The sequence below is a fragment of the Akebia trifoliata genome, chromosome 4 (genome assembly GCF_017979445.1).
Source record: "Akebia trifoliata isolate Shusen 1 chromosome 4, ASM1797944v1, whole genome shotgun sequence".
NCBI lineage: Eukaryota > Viridiplantae > Streptophyta > Magnoliopsida > Ranunculales > Lardizabalaceae > Akebia > Akebia trifoliata.
Window position 1 is genome coordinate 39,166,607 of NC_141378.1, and position 22,164 is coordinate 39,188,770.

The 22,164-nt window shown below is 36.1% G+C and overlaps 1 protein-coding gene across 2 annotated transcripts; it reads right to left on the bottom strand.

The window, feature by feature from the left end:
- Positions 1-1,794: 1,794 nt before the first annotated feature.
- Positions 1,795-21,697, bottom strand: ATG2 (autophagy 2). Of its 2 annotated transcripts, XM_086441015.1 has the most exons (15): positions 21,197-21,692; positions 15,973-17,072; positions 14,744-14,892; positions 12,618-12,766; positions 9,333-12,482; positions 8,665-8,777; positions 7,595-7,799; positions 7,276-7,389; positions 6,067-6,174; positions 5,849-5,981; positions 4,595-4,797; positions 3,273-3,469; positions 3,103-3,177; positions 2,929-3,004; positions 1,795-2,004 (listed from the first exon to the last, which is right to left on the bottom strand). In XM_086441015.1, exons 1-13 carry the CDS (start codon positions 21,398-21,400, stop codon positions 3,105-3,107), a joined length of 5,898 nt encoding a protein of 1,965 aa, XP_086297141.1. In that variant the 5' UTR covers positions 21,401-21,692; the 3' UTR covers positions 1,795-2,004; positions 2,929-3,004; positions 3,103-3,104. The 2 variants fall into 2 exon arrangements, with proteins under 2 accessions (XP_086297141.1, XP_086297142.1); XM_086441016.1 differs by lacking the exons at positions 1,795-2,004; positions 2,929-3,004; positions 3,103-3,177 and having other exon boundaries at positions 3,301-3,500; positions 21,197-21,697.
- Positions 21,698-22,164: the final 467 nt, after the last annotated feature.

A 22,164-nucleotide genomic window follows, 5' to 3' on the forward strand; every position in this document is an offset into this window, starting at 1 on the left:
AAGATCAAATTTTTTATGCATTTTAATGAAAAATGAATTTTGGGTGAATTTACAGTCACTTAAAAAAAATTGATCATCTCCTAACATGTTTGTTATTATCCTTCAATTTAAAAGATGAGAAGTCAATTAGTTAGTAAAAGTGGGGCCCACGGTACTATGTGATTAATGAACTCAGTAAAGCACTGGATAATAACTACTGTTATATGTGAGATTGAAGTCCCCACATGCACGTGTAGGTGGTGGTCCAAACCATATGGTTAGCACGTGCAAGTTTTGGTCCATAGTATACTGTACAAACATAGTAGAGTTTTGTTTGTTATTAAGGTCAACATCTCAATCATAGAAGCATTATTCAACCACTCAAAAATATTAATAAATAAATAAATAATTTAATATCTAAAACAAAATCTAAGGATCTAATATGTTGGAAGAAAAGACTTAAGAGATAAAACATTGAATGGAACAAGACTTCACTATCAAACACTAAGAATAATGTTGTGGGAGAGAACTCTCCTCTTCATCCCTTACTTTTGACATTAGCCACACAAAATATTATTTATATACTCTTTAAAGAAAAACATACATACAAACAAATATGTTTTCAAACATGATAATGACCTCTCTCTCTCTCTCTCCTCTCTCTCTCCAATGGTAGGTATGATTATCAATGAAAGAATAGTGAAAATTTTGATGATTGTACATTTTTCCTTAATAATGAATTTCCACCCAAAATGAGTTTTTCCAAGAAAATTATTTTCTTATTGGTGTCCGAAAGATACTCCATTTTTTGGACAATATTTGAGATACCCCTTATGCTTTTAATTTGATGGCATGCCCCAATAGAACTCAGTCTTCTCTGATAGATTAATAGAAAATGACTTAAATGCCTTCATCTTCAGCTAGTAACTAAAATCCTTGACTTTTTTCCCCCTCAAAACCAATCATTTTCCGCCCTTCAAACCTCAAGAACCTTGAGAAAAAGAGACGATTGTTGAAGTAGATGATTGGAATTTTGGATAGAAAAATCAAGGTTTTCCTACCAGAAATTAACATGAAGATGAAAAGATTTTTTTTTTTATAAAGAAAAATCATGATTTTTTAATAGCTAGAGATTGAAGATGAGGGTATTTGAGATATTTAACATTAGTCTATAAGAGGAAGCAGGTTAAGGGGGTCATGTCATCAGTTTGAAAATATGAGCATATCTCAAATATTCAATAAAATGTGGAGGGTTATGTTTTTTATCACCAAAATGTGGGGAGTGAAAATATAAGAATAAGAAATGTATGATGTTAGAAAAAAAATTAAAAATGAAAATAAACCTTCAACTGTAATTTAAGATCCTAAAATGACAAACCAAATGCAAAGACATGGTAATTAAATGCCAAGATTTGGCTCCAGGAAGTTGAGGTATTGTACAGGTACAGCCAAAGAGTCGGGAGCAATCAGCATGTTTTGTCACGTGCATCACAGTATCTATCACGTGCTCTAGGAGCAATGAGGCCATAGTGGACCGACCTCATTGAAAGATCATCCCAATCCAATGCTACCTAATCTTCTACGTCAATGTAAGAAAAAAAGAATAAATCCAAACTTGACCTTAAGCCCCACAAATGATTGCCAAATCCAAACTTGGTTACCATAAGCCAAGATGATTATAATATACTGTAAATAATGCTTAAAAATATGTAAGACAATGTAGATTAGATTAGATCCATCAAACACATTGGAAATTAAAAGATGATATAACAAACCCATACAACATACATTTTAACATAAATGAGAAAGCATAAGTGAACAAAAAACTGCACACATTGCAATTGAGACTATAAAAGAATGTGATTTGTGGTATTTTAGATTAATACATTATATGTATATATATTATTAGACGAGAACTATGATACTCACCTTTATGTGGGATCTAACTAATAGCCATTTTACTATATACATTCTGTACACTTGTTCAAATAGTCAAAGAATCTGTTCTCAATCTAAACTGTACACCTGCACGATGAATAAACAGTAACTCAGTAAGCGTACCATTATCACACTAGAAGGAAAGAATCACAAAAAATAATTGAATGCAACCAACAATTGTTCCTAATTGTGTCACCCTCGCAACCACCTTCACAAAACTCGGAAAAGTTGTCCAAATTAAGGGACCACCTAATTAAATTGATGAAGGGTATAAATTACACTTTAACCCCTATGGTTTCGCACTATCACAGACGGTGTTAACATTTAAATGTCATTTCACTATTTTACTCTCATTTTATTTTTTTTATTGAAAAAGAAATAATTTTTAAAAAGAGAGAAATGACCCCATCTAAACATTCTCACTCTCTTGCAAAGTTGCATATGAATCCATTTTTTTACAAGGATTTTTTTTGTCTATGGAAAAAGCATGGCATTTTAGAAAGGGCAAAATAGTATTTATAAAAAGTGAAAAAAAAATATTCTGATTTTACGTGTTTGATTGATGGCAAGTAGATGGAAAAAGGGGGTTAAGTGAGCCCATTAGATAACTATAGGGGAGGTAGGTACAATTGTCAAAACGTTAGGGGATCAACATAGAATTATGCCAAACCATAGGAGTGAAAGTGTAATTTACCCACTGATGAATTAATCAGTGATTTGCCAATTAATTATCCCTGTCCCCACCCCTTCAACCACCCCACCCCTATCAACCTTAGAATTCTGTCTTTGAATCTCAAGAAAAAGTTAAGTTTTAAGCGATGCTGAAGTTGATGGGGAAGAAACCCGAAACATCATTTGTATAATTCCAGATAATTGTCCGAAACTTCCAGAATTTATCTAAATTAACCCAAACTGATCCCCTGACTGCCGAATCCAGACTTGAATACTGGGCTCACAACTATTAAATGTGGCATATACAAGCAAATATTTGTTGGGAACAGTTTCACTTACATTATACAAGCTGTTGATGCAAGCAATCATAAGTATAGCTCCAATCATCCCCCAATTGCATACAAATGCTCTGAAACTGCAATAGCATAGAGAAACAAAGAAGTTAAAATTAAAAAAAAAGGCATGGATTAAGATTGGCAAATAAATTTGATCGAAGTCAGTAGAGAGAGACACCATTATTTGTGCTCCTGAGGTTGAGTCGGGCCCAAATATTTCTCCATAGATTCTTTCTTATGTTCAGGATCCAGGCTGCAATGAAAAAAAAAAAAGTTTTAATATGTAAGTAAATAAAGATTAATTGACTCAAACCTAGGATGACCAAGTTGTATCACAAGTGTAATGACCTATTTCTAACTCCAAGAAGAGCACAATGTAAAGCATGCACTGCAGCTGAGGCGGGAGTTATGGAAGCTGCAGGAGCTGCACAGACAACACTTGCCAAAGCGGATCCTGCACCACCACCACGCTGATATGTCTTCAAAGGTGTTCCAACTAGAGCAGATGCTGTCTTGCCCAATCCATCACTGAGACTCTCGTAAGCCTGTCCACAATGAGGATCGAGATTTATAATTCTGGATTAAAAAGAACCAACATAAGGAAAAATTTGCAAGTCATTAACCAGTCTACAGTCCAATAATCTACTCCCCATCATGTGAAAAGTATCACAGAAGTGAAAAATGAAAGATTATCCAGTCCAATAATTTTGCCCATTTGAAACAGATCCAAATATAAGAGAAAATTAAGCTAGAAAATGGAGATATTTGTAGGGATTGATAATGGCGGTTGGAAGTTGGAATCCACACCGGTTGAACCAAATGGATTTTGCACTGGTCAAACTACTGTCGAAGGTGTGAAGATTGTCGTCAGATTCCTCAATGGATTAACATTTTCAAAGGAAAACCCAACGGGAAACCAAGGTTTGAAGTTTCCAAATATGGAAACCCTACTGTGAAAAATCACAGTAAAATTAAGAGTGCTTTGAAGTTTCCTTCCATTTGCAATCTAATGGAGGGTAGGGAAGGAAAGGAATCCAAAGGTCTTTCACAGTAAAGAGGGGGTTCTGGAAATCATACTAAAAATGAAAACTCTAATGCAAAAGTAGTCTATGTAATCTGGAGACTTCGGAGGGCTATTCTTTCATGACTTTGTTTACAAATGTATCTTATTGGGGAGTATGGCATTTGTGCATGTCTTTCCTTGATCCTTTGTATATCTTCTCAACCCTTAGGGTTTATATTATACTTAACAGAACTGTTAATGTAATTTTTTTTTTCAAGTATGACATTTATTTATGTATACAATGTACCAATGGTTGAGATGACCATAAAATAAAAAATAAAAATAAAGTTCAGAAAATGGGATAAAGAAGTCTTCAAAGAAGACTCCCTTAAATTCCTCAAACAGTTTACTCTAAAAAAATATTTCCCCAAAATGGTGATGATTAGATCATGTACCAATTGACCCTTCGAAAATTCATTTCTCTCCTTCCACAGACCCCAGAAAATGGTATAAAGAAGTAGGTTCCATAGAATCTTCTCTCTCCCCGTAAAATCCTTAAAGTGCCAACTGTTAAAACGGTACCGTATTGAACAAGGGAAGCAACCAGATAGATGGAAAAGAATTTAAATGCATAAACTAACAAATAAAAAGGACAGGAAATGAATACCTGTTGGATTCCTTGTTGGGCATCTTTAGGCTGATTGGATCTTACGTTTGTCTTTGTTTTGCTTCTCACCGCTGAGGGAACAGAACGTGGAATGCTTGTAAGAGTATATTCTGTTTGGACTAAGATATCATGAGCTCCAGCCGCCAAATGTACTCCTAGTCCAACAGCTTCAAGTGAAATACTTCTAAGAAACGCGATTGCACCTGTTAGGAAAATATCCATATGACTGAGTATTATGTTACATGTTCTCATTGAAGATCCATGTGAAGGTGATACAATTTAGTGCATGTTGTCTGAAACAACTATATATATGGGCTAAAAGTTTTGGAATGGGCTGATTTTTGTGATGGTGATCTCTATGGTGAGGAGTTCATCCTCACAAAAAAATCAGTCCATTCAGAAACTTCTAACCCCAGTTTATAAGTTGAAGAATCGTGGACCATCAATTTTTTCTGTTAATTTGAAACCACTTTTGATGGGGATGAAGTTTCGGAATGGGCCGATTTTTTGTGTGGATGATCTCCTCACCATAGAGATCACCCTCACAAAAAATCAGCCCATTCCGAAACATTTAGCCCATATAGGACAAAACTTTGGCTCCCATTTTGGCAACCGAACGCTATCCCTAGCGGACAGTTCAAGGGACAAACATTGTGACAAACCCTCTCCCCCCCTTAGTGGGTCCCATCTCACGGGCAACCTCCATCACAGGGTTCCACCTCCTGCTCCGCCCTCCAATGGTTCCACCTTGTGGGCCACCCCACCTAGAATGGTGATACTCCCACAATAATTGTTTATAGAGGTATTGTGGGTTTGAATTTCAATTATTTAAGTATTATAAAAATATCATTCAGCTTCCACTCTGATATGATTTGTCAAATTTGAAGATAAGAAGAGCTGATTTGATTGGTTTAAAACCTATGATTCAGGAATCTGGATTTCAATGAATACTTTATGAGCAATAATATAACTTCCTCCAAAGTCATACTCATATAAATTTCAACTATTATTTCGATAAGCTTAGATGGTTCTTCGCTATATAAAATATATAGTATCTTTTAACTTATTGTTGAATAACTACAAGCAATACCCGAAGACTATAATTTATAGCTCAAAAATGAAAAATGGAAACTCTATGCTCAAATTAATGTAACCGAAGTGTATTAGTAAAACAATAATGGAAGCTCTATGCACAAATTAATGTAAAGTGTATTAGTAAAACAATATATAGATGCAGTGTAAGTACTTGAGTACCTCTTTGGATTCCCTTGACTACTCTTTTATCCTTCCTATAGTTCTCAACTGGCGAAGAGAATAGCTTAGCAGCACCAGAACAAACAGAAAACAATGATCGAATAGGAGAAAGGCCTTTCAAAAATTTATGAATCTGCATAGTAGATCATATAATTAATTCATAAATATCAAGTGCATAAATACTCACATAGTATCCTTAACATTGTAAAGAAGTGAACCTGATTATTTGAAATGTCTTCCAACCATTCCCCAACAATTGTTTCACAAACACTGCTCCAGCCATATATACCAACAGCTTGAACGTGTTTGAGCTGTAGCTCAACCCCCTGCATCAAGAGTTATCTAATGTATCAGGACACTCCATTCTCAAACACTCAATCACATAGGCACCACCTATTGTTCACAATTACAAGCTTAGGAAGTGCAGGGCACCTTAATATTAAAAACACACCAAATGGCTCTACACGAGCTTGTTGTAGGGAGAGATAGAGGGCAAGAGGTTACCGGAAAATATATAGCCAAAATTCAAGTTTCAATCACAAAAAAGTTCCAATAAAGAGCATATGAAAATCCAATTGTACGAACACCCATTAGCAAGGACAACACATTTTGGTAGGTTTTAGATAAATGGAATGTAGGGACACAGAAAAATGGCAAGAATAACTGTTATTGGTGTTCAAGACTACAAAATCTAGCAGGTAAAACCAACAGGCGACAGTATAAACAAATGATTAAATAAAACATAGGGAAAATGACCTCTAATCTTCGTTTTAAAACAAAATTATTTAAATCTTACTTCTTGATCCTTGAATCTTGATTCTTACTTCTTGAACTTTAGGTAATGATTTAGTGGGTAGACAAGTAGAAAATGTAGTTAAATTGTATAATATAAAAAAAAAGGGGTTAAAATGAGAGTAGTAGGTATGGTGTTGTAGGGATTGGGTATTTATAGATATAAAAGTTCTACAAAAATTAAAAAAAAAAAAGAAAAAGCTTTTGCCCAATGGTCGAAAATTTGACCATTGGGTCATATGTGATCACATATTGCAGTATCTGATTATGTATGTCCATACTTAGTAGGCAATGGCACAATGACCAATGCTCATAAAATCGCATATGCTATGGTGGCCTATGCAATCACGTGGCATATACGCGATTTTGTGATTGAAAATCGCATATGACAACAATGAGTACAATTGAAAACAAACTCAATGAATATAGGCCTTCAAAAAGCATAAAGAAAATCCAATGACTGCAAACTATACTTGATCACCACCAATTAAGTATCAATGTAACAAACTTGGAACACTATTACAATTTAATGTTATATCATAGCTTATTTCTACTTACGACTTTTTATGTCCATGTTTCCTAGTAATTAATAATCACAACTTTAAATGTTTATCACCATATGTAGAGCATTTTACCTTCCAAGGAACTAAGTTAACCAGATGTACATAATTCCCTCCTCGTAATGCTGCAACATCAACACGACGAGGAATATAGTCCATGCGAACAACAACGGGCCATATGTCAAATTTCTGAAATAAAAATAGCATAATATTAGTGATGAAAAGTTGAGAAATTGAAAAAATAGCGAGTCTAGATGCAATTTAAAGATTAAAAACAACCAAATATGTCAAAATTCTCAAGTTTCCAGTAATAGCAGAGATGCAGTAAAAAGAAACAAAACAACAAAACAGATCAAAATGCTGGCCCGGAAGAAAACTTATAAAAAACACTTGCCTGGAAAAAAGGAAGCAATGCTTCCTCAGCAATAGCATGCCCTCCAAAATCATTACTCATTGGCGGCACTTTTGATCCATCTAAATCATGAGAAAGACTTGGTAACTGGTCAACTGATGAGCTCCTTCTCCCAAAGAAGCTGATGAGAAAATCAAGTTGGTCTTGATCAAGATGTAATAGCATAGGAAGGAATGCTAAACGTAACCTGTAAGAAGGGGGAAAAAAAAGGAAAAGGGGGAAAAAAGAAATTGAGCAACATTACTCCCATTTCACTGTTTATTCAAACAAAACATTAAAGTGAAAGTGAAGTTTTTCCATAAGATTATGCAACAAACAAAGCCTTAACATATACTTTGTCACATGATTTTGCACTTTCCACATCCTAAGTTCCTAACATATAACTTACTTCTGTAGAAGATATTAAATTCAGTTAGCCTAGAGATGGAATATTTCAATTAATGTCGAAACCAATACAATTTTCATAGAAATGTTGTAGAAACAACGAAAATATCAAGGATATTTTTATTGAAACTGTGAGATATAATAAAAATAATATTAAAACACACTCATAAGTGAAGAAACTACAATAAATAACCATGTGAAGTGTAGAAATGAATAGAACAATACTGTTCTGCTTTAAGTCGATGCAGAAATCTAAGAGCCTGACAATCAAAAAAGCTATATTCTACATGAAAATGAGAATGATAATACAGCAATAACCACATACACCTTAATATGTAACAGGATTACTTCAATGAAAAACTATTAAATATTAAATTCACACATTGTTATATTAAAGGTCTTACATCAGAAGGTATCAAGGGTTTAGGTGGAATCGGAAGCAAGGTGCAAAGTATAGTAATTGGGTTTTCTATTTGCAGAAATCTAACAAACAACAAGTTTGATATCTCAAATATTGTTAACAGATTACAGATGACCTACCAATTTTTCATATATCAATATTTACACCATTAAACATACATCACCAGGGTATAGTCACTACTAATATAGATCTCATGGATCAATTTATTAACTATTAAATAAATGGAAATTATGGATAGAAAAATTACCGGTACTCTTCGAGAGGAGTTGAAGGATCTGGCCTGACAGCTTCTAAGTCCAACTTGAATGCTTTTGCAGAGGATTCTCTAGGATGATCTTTTGAATGATAATACCCTAGCACCTTCATAATCAACCAGATTTTAATAATGTTTAGATGTATGCATGTTATATAATGGGTTTTGTTCAGGGCCGGATTTACAGTGGGGGCTGTGGGGGCACTTGCCCCTACAAGAATTTTCAAAGTCTATGGATTAGTAAGCTATTGCAACAGATTTTAGTGGCGGATTAAAAAATCTGCCACTATTGTCCCCACCAAAAAAAAGTCCCCTTAGTTGCCTCCACGACTTTTTTTCTTTTCACTCTTAGTTGTTCCCACACAAAAAATTCTACTCTTGGTTGCCCCCACATGGGCAAAATCCTGGCTCCGCCCCTGGTTTTGTTAAATTAAGCTGCATTAAATGCACCTTGGAAATGAGAATTTCAGGATATTTCTGGTATAAAAAAAAAATCTTTTGAGGGCATTTTTGGAAGGAAATTCAATTTCCAAGGTGTGTTTAATGCACCTAAACGTGTACCCTTTGGGCACATGTTAACGAAACCCTTACACAATAAGTCTGTGAAAAGAAATGTAAGGCAGACAATTAAATGTATTAAAGTTCTAGAAGTTGAGTTATACCAACTTCCAGGGTGCATTCCTGCTGCTGTCATAAAGACGAAAATCCTGGACTGAAAGAGAGAGCTTTGACACGCATATTTCACCATCAGGAAACATGTCATATTGAAGGTCCATTCCAGATAATGTAAGCTCTAGACAAACAGTTGTATCTCTTCCACCTGTGCTAGCAGTAAGCATAGCATTCTCCCTTGATTCATACCAGTCAGAGCCCGCATACATTCTCCATCTCACGTCAATGTTTTTAAGAAGTACCCGTCCTCCTGCATGGCAGAACTCATCAGGTCCTGTACAGTTGACCGAAGGAAGCTTGCATTTTCCCAGAAATTCTTTCCCTCCATGTTCACTTACGTCGGGGATATGGTTTTCTACAATACTTAAAGAGGTGTCTTGATACCATCCACTATTTCCCCGAACAATATCGCCGTGACGCTCATTCATAGATTTACATTTAAGATCTGCATTGAATGAATGGTTTCTCGCAGATTTGTCTGATAGACTACATAACCCAGATATGTAATAACTTTCCATAAGTTCTGGAAAGAAATCTTTCTGTAAAGAGATCTCACTTTGAGAAAAAAATTCAGGGCTGGTAATATTTAAGTTACATCTTTCTTCAAGAAGACCTCCATCACATGAACTATCAGATTGCAATTTAGAGGGATCAGATGGATTGGTCACATGTCCATTGAAGTGAAAAGCATTCTCACATATTTCATCCATCAATCCAACCGCCCCATAGATGCAACTATTACTAGTTGCATCTTGGCTTAAGGGACGCACACAAGAAGGTGAAGAAGAGGTAGAGCCATCATCGAAGTTATTTGCTTCATTAACGTTATCATGCCCATTGTGTGCCTGTTGAACAGTTTTCCACCTAGACTGCAAATGCACTATTGATTCCTGCACATCGGGTGCGAAAAGCTGCTGAAGCTGAGCAGCCAAACGCATGAGACTGGAAGTAGTATCATGACATGTATTGAGGTTAATGTGAGAATCAGAACATTCGAGTTCCCATAGTAGGCCATTCTTACAGTTGGTTCTCAAAACTGCTTCCACAAGTGCCTCCCCAGCAACTTTAACATAGCCATTCTTGTGAAGGTGTTCTACATTATAAGTGCCTCCAGTACTTTTGGCCCCCGACATTGCACAAATAAGAAGCCCTAGATCTTGGAGTCTAATTTTGTAGTCGTTGGCCATAGAATTTTCTAGGGTTTTATTAGAGAGAGATAATGAAGATGCAGCTAAGAGACATGCAACATATTGTTCCTTCGGTTCTTCACTATTGAACTCAGATTCCAAAATTCTGCCGCCAACAGCCAAATTCTTCACATGGGGCTCGTAACTTAAAGCAACATCTATCAAGTTTAGAATAAATGTTGCCCCGCAACTAGCTTGATCTTCAGAAAGTCCCCCCTCGGAAGAACTAGCATCACATGCTTTTTCATTCTGACTAGGCAAACTAAAAAACTTGCATATTGAATTACACCAATCCAAACGACCCCCCGGTGCAATTATAGTGCCGCATCTGATTGTCACGGATGTGAAACTTTGGATGATTTGTGGATCCCAAAGATGCATAATTGCAGTACCAGCAGAACCAAAAGACAAAGCATTTGCACCTTCTCCATCACCACGTCGCATTGTAGAGTTGCTACAAGAGATCAGTAATAGTTCTTTAGGTGGAAACCCATCGATGGAACCCCGCAACTCACCTTCACCATGGCCTAACCAAAAAAATTTGCCTCCACTGATTCCCCCGATATTTGACACAGATAGCAACTCAAAATTTTCAATTTGAAGTTTTAGGCTATGCCATGAACCTGGAAGTTCCCTCTCTATTGAACATTTTATATCTTCCGTCTTGTCCGGGTCAATTGAAAGTTTTACCGAATTACATTCCACAAAGACTGATGTTTGAGATGCAGAATCACTTGGAGTTGTGTTTGTATCAAGCGTTACACATGATAAGCCATCCATGACTTGATTTAGAAGACAATGTAGACGTTGGTATTGAGAACTACCAAGCTTGATGAAAACAGAAGAGAGACGGATATGAAGGAAAAAAGCAGAACTCAGAATCATCTCTTGTCGTGTGCGAGAATTTATATCCTCAGGGTCTCTCAAGGTCGTTACAGAAGCAAATTCATAACCTTTACCCTTCACTTTATTTCTACTTGTTGAATCCTGTGAAGTAGCTAAGCTCCTAGCCTTCTTTGCTATCCAAGGACCAGTCACGGGACCATCCTGCCAAAGCATACAAATGCCAGAGAGACAATCGGCTCTTGTGGTGACAGAAAGAATCTCCCAAGAAGAAAATATTTGCTTGTTAATTACATTGGAGTTATTTCCACAAGTTTTATGATCAGCCGTGATGAAGTAAATGTTCAGGTTTTCAATGTTCATATGGATGGAACTGGAGGCTTTATAAGCATCTTGAAAATTTTCCTTGATCTGTGATTGGGAAATATCTAAACCAATGAATTGATCCCAAGAAGAGTAGCATTTATAATCATTATGATTCTCAAAAGGTAAACATAAAATGATCCTTGAGTTTGAGAGAGAGATATTTCCCCGAAGGCTTCCTTTTGCTGATGTAGTGGTAACATCCTTGGTCCCAGAATCTTTGATCTTGTTCTTCATTTCAAAAGAATTTCCAACTTGCTTCGAAAGATCCAAAAGCATGTTTACCAAATTAAAGTTCACCCAGAAAATGAATGGTGGGAGTTTCAGAGAAAAAGATGTTGAAGATCTTGAGCTTCGACCCAAATGAGTCGAACTCATGGTAAACTGGCAGGGAGTGACACTTGAAGTTTTCAGCAATTTCACCTTGACTGGATAATACTTGGGGATGATTGCAGGAATAGGATTGATACTGCTTTCACTACCATTCATGGAAGCTAGACAAGAAGGGAAATCGGTAGAATGAGACCTACATGTTATTTCTTCTAAATCGGGATCTTGGGATAAAGGAAATGGAGGGAGAGAATGTTGAACTTCTGCCTGCATATGTTGAATCAAAAGACTCTGGTTGTGAACACTGCTCTCACAACCCAAGCCAAAATCTACGGCCTCGTTTCCATTAATGAAGTAGTTGTCATCAAGCTCTATACGCTTTATAGTTGCCTCAAACTTCATTTCGTGGGGACAAATCTGTTGACCTTGTCGGGAGTTTGAAATTAGTCCAGAAGCAAATCAAACAAAACTAATATATAAAAGAGTACATACTCCTACCTGAAAGGAAGACGAAAAAATAAAATAAAATAAATCCTCGAGTACAATTATTACCTGCAAACCAAGAATCAGGTCTTGACACTTTGCACCCAGATAATGCACATTTTGACCACACGAATATTTATCGTCTTCACCATGCAAGGAAAGTACAACAGAAATCCCAGCAACAGTTGCCTTAAGATTTGTTTCGGCATGCTGTTGTTCTGCAAAGAGATGGGAGTGAAAAATAGAAGTTTTTATCCCCAAACAATAACAAAGCATGGTATAAAAGATGTGAATCAAATAATAACACCAATCAATCAAAACAAATAAATGCAAAATAAAATACAAATTTGTGTAGTCTTTATAGATAAATGCTACACCAAGTGAAAAATAACTAACTATAGGTATATTATACAAAAAGATCATACAAGAAGTATAGGCCATCTTACACTGTAGTACATACAGGACATGATACAATTGAAATAATAAATATCACATCTTTACAATTATAATGAGAGAGGGAGCAGTAGAAGTGATTTGACACCAAAATTTGGATTTCAAATATGCCCCCACGTTAATATTTAAACTTAATATAATCAGGGTCAAAAAATCAAGAAAATTGCAATGTCTCATCCCTGCTAAAATCATGTTGGTTAGTTTTCAAAATTACAAAAGTGTCATTTTTACTTTTTTTTTTTATCGATAAAGATAATTTATTGAAAAGAGAAACCGGGGTCGAGATGACCAACACAAAAACAGAGAGAACCAAACAGACTAAAAAGACAAAACAAAAGCAAGAGGGAAAACAAAAAAACTCGACCACCAATTTAGACTGGCAGTAACGAACACACCCGATCCCAACGCACTACAAAGTCTTCAAAGAAGACACCCTTGAAATCCTTATAGAGCTTACTCCAGGAGAACATGATCTCCAAAACTGATAGAACTAATCCTTCCATCGTAGAAACTTTTCCCTCAAAGATACAACGATTATGGTCTTTCTAGATACCCCAACAGATTGCAAAAGGGGCCAAAAATCAAAGAATCTGTTTAGAAGACGAGAAAGATATTCCCTACGCCAATCAAGATTCCATAACCGACTTGACTAATCGAGAAAAACAGCCCACTATCCCAAATAGAGAAATAAAGTGTAACCAAACATAATGAGCCACCCGACAGTGAATGAATAAGTGATCCACCGTTTCTGCCTAGGACCTACACATGCAACACTGATTTGGCGTGATAAAGCTTCTTCTGATCAACTAGTCTAGAGTAGTGAGTCTCCCTAAAGCCGCCAACCAAAAGAACACCGATATCTTCGGAGGTATTTGACCACCCCAGACAAAAGAATGAGGGAACAGCATTGTACTACTTGGCGCAATGCTAACATACAACGATTTGACCGTGAACTTCCCATCCCGTGTGCCTACCTACCCACAGTCTCTTATCTATCGAGGAACTTGGCACATAGCTATTCTCCACCATAGCGACAAACCTCCCTAGCGAATCCACCTCCCAATCATTAAAAGTTCTTCTAAACCCAAAGACCTAGTTTATCACGCCATTTTTCACTCTCTTGAAAACAGAAAGTACTTGCTTTTTTTCAAAGATAAATCAAATAAATCCGCCAGTCCTCCCAGAACCTCACCTTAGCCCCACTTCCAACCTTGTATTTCACTTTGCTCCTAACTGCCGACAGTCTTCTAAGAATTCCTTTCCAAACTTCACACCCCAATGAGCCTCTCGTTGGACCACTGTCCCACCCGTTCCCACTTACACCATATTTGCCACGATTACTTTCCTCCATAGACTATCCCCCTCTTCACCGAATCTCCAAAGCCACTTCTCCAGTAGAGCTGAATTCATAGATCCAAATTTGCGAATGCTCAAACCCCCATTTTTCTTGGGCAAACATAACTTACTCCAACACATCCAATGATGTTTTCTCAAACCATCCTTGCCGTGCCACAAAAACTCTCAGTAGATTCTTTCTAACTGAACTTCCACACTTCTAGGCATTGAAAAAAGAGACAGAGTGTAGATTGGAATACTAGCCAACGCACTTTTAATAAGGGTAGATTGGAATACTAAGTAATCTTCAACGTCACCCTTTAATTAATATTTAAAATTACAAATAAACCCTTCACAAACATGTGCATTTGCACATGTCAGCTTCTAGTTGGTTATAAAGAACATACCAGTGGGAATATGCAATGATCCAGAAGCAAGGCTGGATGCAGCAGTTATTGCACTAAAAACAGAACATGTCCAGTTCCATATGCCGCTGTTGCCCAAAGCTGATTGGGAGGTCCTCAGTCCATCAAAACATTCAAAAAATTGATCTATGCTGCAAAATACTCGAAAGTATAACATGTTGGAAATGTTAGCATCCAGTTCAATTATCATCAATGAACTATATTATAATATAAAATATAGACATGAAAATCTTTGATAACTTTAAAGTTGGACTTTCAGTTTCCTTCTACGCAGGCATTGTCTTCACTAATAAACGCTATAGGAAATAACCTAAATTTCATAAAGCCAAAAATGAGAAATTGAACCAATTGAAAAGGGCTTTCCCCGAAATTGGAAGGCAGTGATACGAGGTCATGAATGGTATAGGAAATATAGCATTAAAAGTGAGTAAACATGAAAGATAGAACACAAGCTGGTACAAGGTTGGGATTTGGAGAACAAGAATATTACAATTCAAGTATAAAAAAAAAGGAACACTTAGTGAGATCGATGTCATAAATATCATCTCAAATTATTGCATGCATACTTCATTTCAAATGGGAAGCAATTTGGGGATTTGATTTGCAAGAAAAATTAAACCGGCTCCTAGCATACATTATTTAGTGAAGATAACAAGAATTTAGAAACAAGTGCCAAACGTCTTTGTCTTTCCAGCTTCATCCATTTGGTTCTCTAAAATCCCATTGAAGGCCTCCTTATGTATCTGTCTAACCTCTTTAGAAAATTCCTAACTTTGGACAAGTTAATTAGATGAGGCTTGTCTATGCCTTACTTCTGCATTTTATGTGAGGCAAGTGTGGAATCAGGGGGTCAATCCTTCCTTTTCCGAGTTGTTAGGGTATCTAGAAGGAGAGTGACAGAAAAATTTTCCAAGGGAAGGAACAATCAATCCAAGATTCGATCTTAGACATATCGGGGATACTATTTTTCCTGTGCAAGTTAAGCAAGGATTTTACAGCTGTACTTTTTGCAGATCTTGTTTTTAGGTGGGACCTACATTCAATATAAGTGTAAGTTAGGTTGACCCTTATAATCAAGGTGGGTCATCACAACCTTTTGTCTTATTTGTTTGAAAATAAAATTTATAATTACAAATAATAATAAAAAGGAAATTAAAACAGGTAAAGACACACCAATGATTGAAAGTTTCAAACATGAATTGAGGACAAACCTTGCCCCGATATCACATTCAGCCTCCACTCTGTCATTTTGGCTTTTGTCGGTGGACAACGGCACCCAATCTGGTATAACATCTGATCCTTGTAACAAATTATTAGTTGGTGTTTCTTGACTTGGTAAAGAGGAGAATCCAACAGAGAAATTTTCACTGCTTTTTGTCACCCAATCTGTAGCTATTACAGTAGAACCTAGTACAGATGAATGGAACTGAGATGCCGAATTATGGTAAACAGAGTTTGTAGCCTTAAAACGCATATGACCTTGGCAATCCTTATCCATATTCTGGAGAGATTCCCATAAACATAAAATCCACATCATCGTACTGGGCTTAAGTCGCAATTCTACGGGATCAATAGAAATATCTGCATCAACTTTTTGGATATCTAAAGAACCATTTTTCCAAGGTATACTTAATTTCAGATTTCCCAAGAACCCATCACCTTCCCCGGTCAAAATTGGAGTTGTAGCATCTGAAGGTCCTGTAAACGACTCACTGAAGGCTGTTCCCGAATCACATGGTGACACCATCTGATTGTCAACGTCATCCATTTGAAGAAGCTCAATTATTGCTCCTTCAAACTTTATAAAGTTTGTTAGTTTAGTCAACCCTAAAACACTGTCAACTTGTGATTCAGGACTCACACTAGCATCATCAGAAACACAAGTTCCATATTCTGTTTCCCTAATGCGAAGAACAAGAGCTCTATGAGATCCTGAACCCCTTTCATCGTTTTGTGAATAGGGATCATATGCAACAATCAGCTTTTTGACTTTTACATGAAAGCTCGTAAGCAACCATTTCACCATCTTGGCAATTGTCTTAACTCCTTCATGAACATCCAAGGAAATAGACGTGGAAGCATCTTTCACCATTTCATTCATGAGCTTTTCTGATCCATACTTGAGTGGCTGTTTAGAATCTTGGGTAGAATTAGAACTTTCAGCTCCAGGTGATAAATCGTTCTTCACACATGGAACAAGAACAAGTTCAAGTTCCTCCACCTCAATCTGACAATTTTTAACCCTCCATGGAATTTTGACTAATAGAGAACCAATTGATCCTTCCTTTACAATGACAGGTGATGCACCCAACTGGAAAATATAGGAACAGACATGAGCTTTTTCCTTTCAGAATAACTGATGATAAATCACGGAACTAACCATAGACAGTATACTATAGTTGCAGTACAAATGACTAATAACATTACAGTGAAAAGCAAAGCAGCAGAGAAGCAGGGGAATAAGCTCATCATGCCATGAGTATAATGGAAAAAAGCAAAGAATATATAGCACAATCTAGACCAAAAGCTAAATGATATGCAGTATAGACAAAACACTCACATGTTCCATTACAAAACAGAAACTACCTCTAAAGTAAATTACTGCACAAAGTATTAAAAAAAATACTCAGGGAATTTTACCATTGGAACCGCTGGACATTATGTTTTATAGGCGGATACGCCAACATCATTGTCATTGTTTGAATTGGATGAAATACTAGCCCTAAATATCAACCATGAGGAGCCTAGAGCCTTTCCATCATGTTTTGGATGGCTATATAACTACTAATATCTTGTGCATGTTGTTATAATAATGAGATTTCCTTGGTGCATCTTGGTCCCACTATAATTTGGTTCCCCTAGAATGAACAAAATTGTTATCTTTAAGAAATGAAAAAAGAAATTGTTGTTGTTCGTTTGGGCGAAGGCTAAGGAATTCAAGGGAACTTTCTCTGAGGATTTTATTGTAAGTTGCGAAAATATATTAATATCTGTGACTTGGTGGTGGAGAAGGGCGTTTTTCTCTTTCTTTCTTTCCTCTTTTGATAAGTTTTGTACTTAAGGGGCCACCTTGACCCTGTTTTTTTTCTTACTAATAAATTTTCAACTTATCAAAAAAAAAAATCCAACCAAGATATCATCATCTACACCCATCCCAATTATAGGGGTCAGCAACCTGAATCCATTTTCCCATTCCTTTCATTTGGGTTTAGGGATGAGATCTCTCCCCCCTTACCTTTTCCAGGACTCATGGTTCAAAGCAGTGTTTTCAAAGGCATGTGAGCCCTATGTCCCAAGGTGAGGAACATTAAAAATGTCTAGAGGCATGAGGGGAAAAAATCAAATAAGAGGTGTACACCTCAGAGCGAGGCGCGCATGCCTCAAATGTTATTTTTTCTGTTTTTCTACCCCCCCCCCCCCCCCCTTCTCTCTTATTCTATTTCATTGTTGTTGCTGCCATGCAACATAATCAGAGCATTTCGAAATAACTTTGAATATAAAATAGTAATATATGCAAAGAAAAGTGTTGCATTGACATGATTCATAAATATTTTTTGTAGTAGTATTTAATGTTTTTAAGAAAAAAATAGTATTTATAATTATCTCAATGAAGTTATTGAAAAGCATTATTTTATTATTTTTATATTAAATATAAAATAGTTATGTGCAGGAAAACTTTTAATTATTCAAATATGAAATATATATATATATATATTATATATAGATATAGATAGATAGATAGAAGAAAAAAAGTACAAAGGGGAACGTTGAGATGACCCTCCAAAAAGAGCATACAAGAACAAAAACAACAACAACCACTATGACATTTCAATGTTACAAATGACCTCCCACCGAGACAAAAAATCCTCAAAAAAGACCCTCTAAACTCTTTAAAAATTGTGCACCAAAAGAATAAAAGCCGGAGTGTAGATCTAATTAATTCTTGTGACGACTTTGCCTTCCTTAGAAAATTCCTGCATTTCGTTGTAACCAAATGCCCCAAAGGACAACGAATGGCGTTAAGCTCCAAATTAGCTTCTTGGCACAATGAAAACCCAACCCAATTGTAGCCATTCCTCATGGACTCCTCTTATAGGTCCCGAGGCACAACAATCCACCCCAAACAAAGAGAAAACATGGTCCCACACCCCCTTGGCAGCCTCACAATGAACAAGTAAGTGATTAGCGGACTCCTCACTTGACATACACATGCTACACACGTTCGGGCCGGAAAACCCCCTTCTCCTAAGAAGAACTTGCATTTGAATTATTTCCAAAATTGTCGTCCAAACAAAAAAAAAACAACCTTGGCTGGCAACCTAGGACCCCAAACCACAACATGAGGGAAAGTCATATCTCCGCTCCTACTCAAATCATTATAGAAGTCCTTAACAAAGAATAAGCCTTTTTTATTGGGAGCCCACAATCTCACATCGTCCACCAGAGCATCTCCTGACACACTATCAAGATAACCCATCATATCAGAAACCTCTGTTATCTCCCAATCGTTTAGCAACCTCCTAAGACCCAAGTCCCACCCTATAGTCCCACTTTCCCACACCCGAAAACTTGCTACAGGGAGATTCTTTTTCTCAGATAATGCAAATAACACCAAAAATCTCTCCCTCAAAAGGGTTTCTCCCACACCAAGTATCCTCCCAAAATCTAACTCTGTCCCCCCCTCCCTACCTTAAAAGTGACCATTTTCTTGAATTGAGGAAAAACCTTCAAAATACCCTTCCACACCCTGCATCCATCCGGAATAGCAACATCCCCACTCTCCCAACCCAACGGATCCTCCCCAAATATTGCCGCAATCACCTTCCGCAACAAACTTTCCCGTTCCACCCCAAACCTCCATAGCCATCTTCCAAGCAAAGCCCCATACAGACTCCCAAATATGAAATATTTCTTTCTTGTTGAAATGTAAGTAGTAATATTTTTTAAGTCCATACTTGTTGCACAAGTTACGAATAGGTTAGTTTTTTAATCCAAGGAGAAATCCCTCAGGTGTATTTTGTTTGAAGATGATGTAGAGCAAGTCTTGAAATTAGAGAGGGGGTAAATTAACAAATATGGCTTTTGAGGGATATCTAAAAAAACTAAAGTTCTAAGATAAAAAGGATAAAATCCCACTCAAGAAACTAAGATGGAGCCTGAACAGAATTCCTCTCAAAAAAAGAGTCCTTTGGTCTTTAACACCTTTTTTTCTTTGTTGGGGTATCTAGTTGGAATGGAACAACATGATCTTATGGTGAGGGAACACCCCTTGCATGAAGGGTTTTCCTCTATATTGAGGTTGAATTTTATTTGGACCAAGATATTCAAGTAATCCATAGTAGTTTTTTTAGGACTTTTTTATTTAAACAGGATTTATTTTGTGATTCATGAGGCTTTGGTAGTCTTTCTATTGTAGTTTTTTTTTTTCATTCTGGGTATGTTTGCTGGGTGATGCCACCACCCTCTCTTTCAACAAAATTTCCTTATACCTATCCAAATATATATATATATATATATATATGGATTAGGATCCGTATACACACAAAGCTACTCATAAAGCTACAACGTGTTTGTCTTATATGGACAAAAATGTTTGGAATGGGCTGATTTTTTGTGAGGATGATCTCTATGGTGAGGAGATCATCCTTGCCAAAAATCAGCCCATTATGAAACTTCTAGCCCCGTGTTTACAAGTTGAAAAATTTTAGACCGTCCAATTTTTGTAAACCATTTTTGTTGGGGTTAGAAGTTTTGGAATGGGATGAGTTTTTTTGCAAGGATGATCCCCTCACCATAGAGATCATCCTCACAAAAAATCAGCCCATTTCAACCTTTTTTTAACCATATAAGACAAAAACGTTGTAGCTTTATGTGTCTACGGAACCCGACCCTATATATATAACACAATTTTAGTAAGTATATACCCTAGGGATGAAGCATTAGTTAAGATTAACTGGTAAAAAATAAACCAAAGAAACCACTTCTACTATTCAAGTTCACTATCCATAATAATTGAGAGAATGATGGGCAATTACCAATCAAACTAAAATTAAAAAAAAAATACAAGGAGGCAATAAGAATGGGTATATGCTTCGTGCAACAGAAAATAGGGAAGTTAAGGAACGTGCTCATAGAATGATTATAGCAGAGATGAGGATGTTGAGATAGAAATAAAAGATTTAAAAGAAAAAAAAAATTAATTAAGATGGTAGGAGCACCTAAAATAAAAACCAAAGACTAAACTAGTAAAAAAATTTAAAGGAAAAAAAAAAAAAAAAAAAAGTCCTCATCAATTTCTCCTAAATTAACCTCCCAAACAATAAACCCAACACTCAATTATTCAAATTTTGCGAACACAAGTATCAAGTTCAAAAAAAGAACAAAACCCTAGCAGAATTCAACAAAAGCAAAGCTTGAGAAACACGGGTGGTGTACCTTTTGATTGATATAATCGACGTTGAGAGCAAGGTCGCTGAGTTGGATTGTCCCAGCCCCAAGTTCTACGTCAAGCTGATCTAAATCTAAATCTCCAAGTATGAATTGCCCTAATTTCTTCTTCAAGAGAAATTTCAATACGTGTTTAATGGCATATCGAGAGAACATCGCCTCTGCAGATTTGGCAATGTTCCAATTAAACATGGCGTTCGCTTCTTTTTTTTTCCAGGATTTTTAGGGTTTTACGAGCCTGAGAGGTTTCGAAATTCCTTCCCAATTAGGGCAAGATTTGTTGGTGATGGAAGCTCTGTTCTTCCATCAAATGGGAAGAGAGAGAGAATTTTGATGATTGAGAAGATGAGACAAAATAGAACTAAGAGAGGTCTCTTCAAGTCGTAGACATCTATAAACCCAGTGCACGTGGGAATGATGCGTACGTGAGGAAGAAAAAGAAACAGAGCAGACGAAATACTGATGCGACGGGGTGATCATAGCCACCGTAATATAAACTCATGTTATATTCAACGGTCATGAGTATTAAAATAGATTTTGATGATGCATTTTTATCTTCTTTACTCAACTAAAGATGAGATGTGCATGTAGACATGTATCCAAAGGGCTTATCTGTAATTAAAATATTAATTAAAAGATTTGTGAATATTATTATAAAGTAAGAAAGATATTTTTGCTATTTTTTTTTTTTTAAACCAAAATAACCCTAATTTTAAAAGTAATTTTGTAAGTATTTATGACCATTCAAATTTTGGAGTGGAACCACTTCTACTCCACCTTCTCTAATTATAATTGTAAAGATGATGTAAATTATAGAAAACGAAATTTAGGATTAATCCATGAATTAAATTTTTATAAAGACTACGTCATATTTTATCATAAAGGATTTTTTCTAATTTAAAATGTTAAATATGGTAATTTTGAAAATATCATGAATTTCAAAAAATTAACTAAAG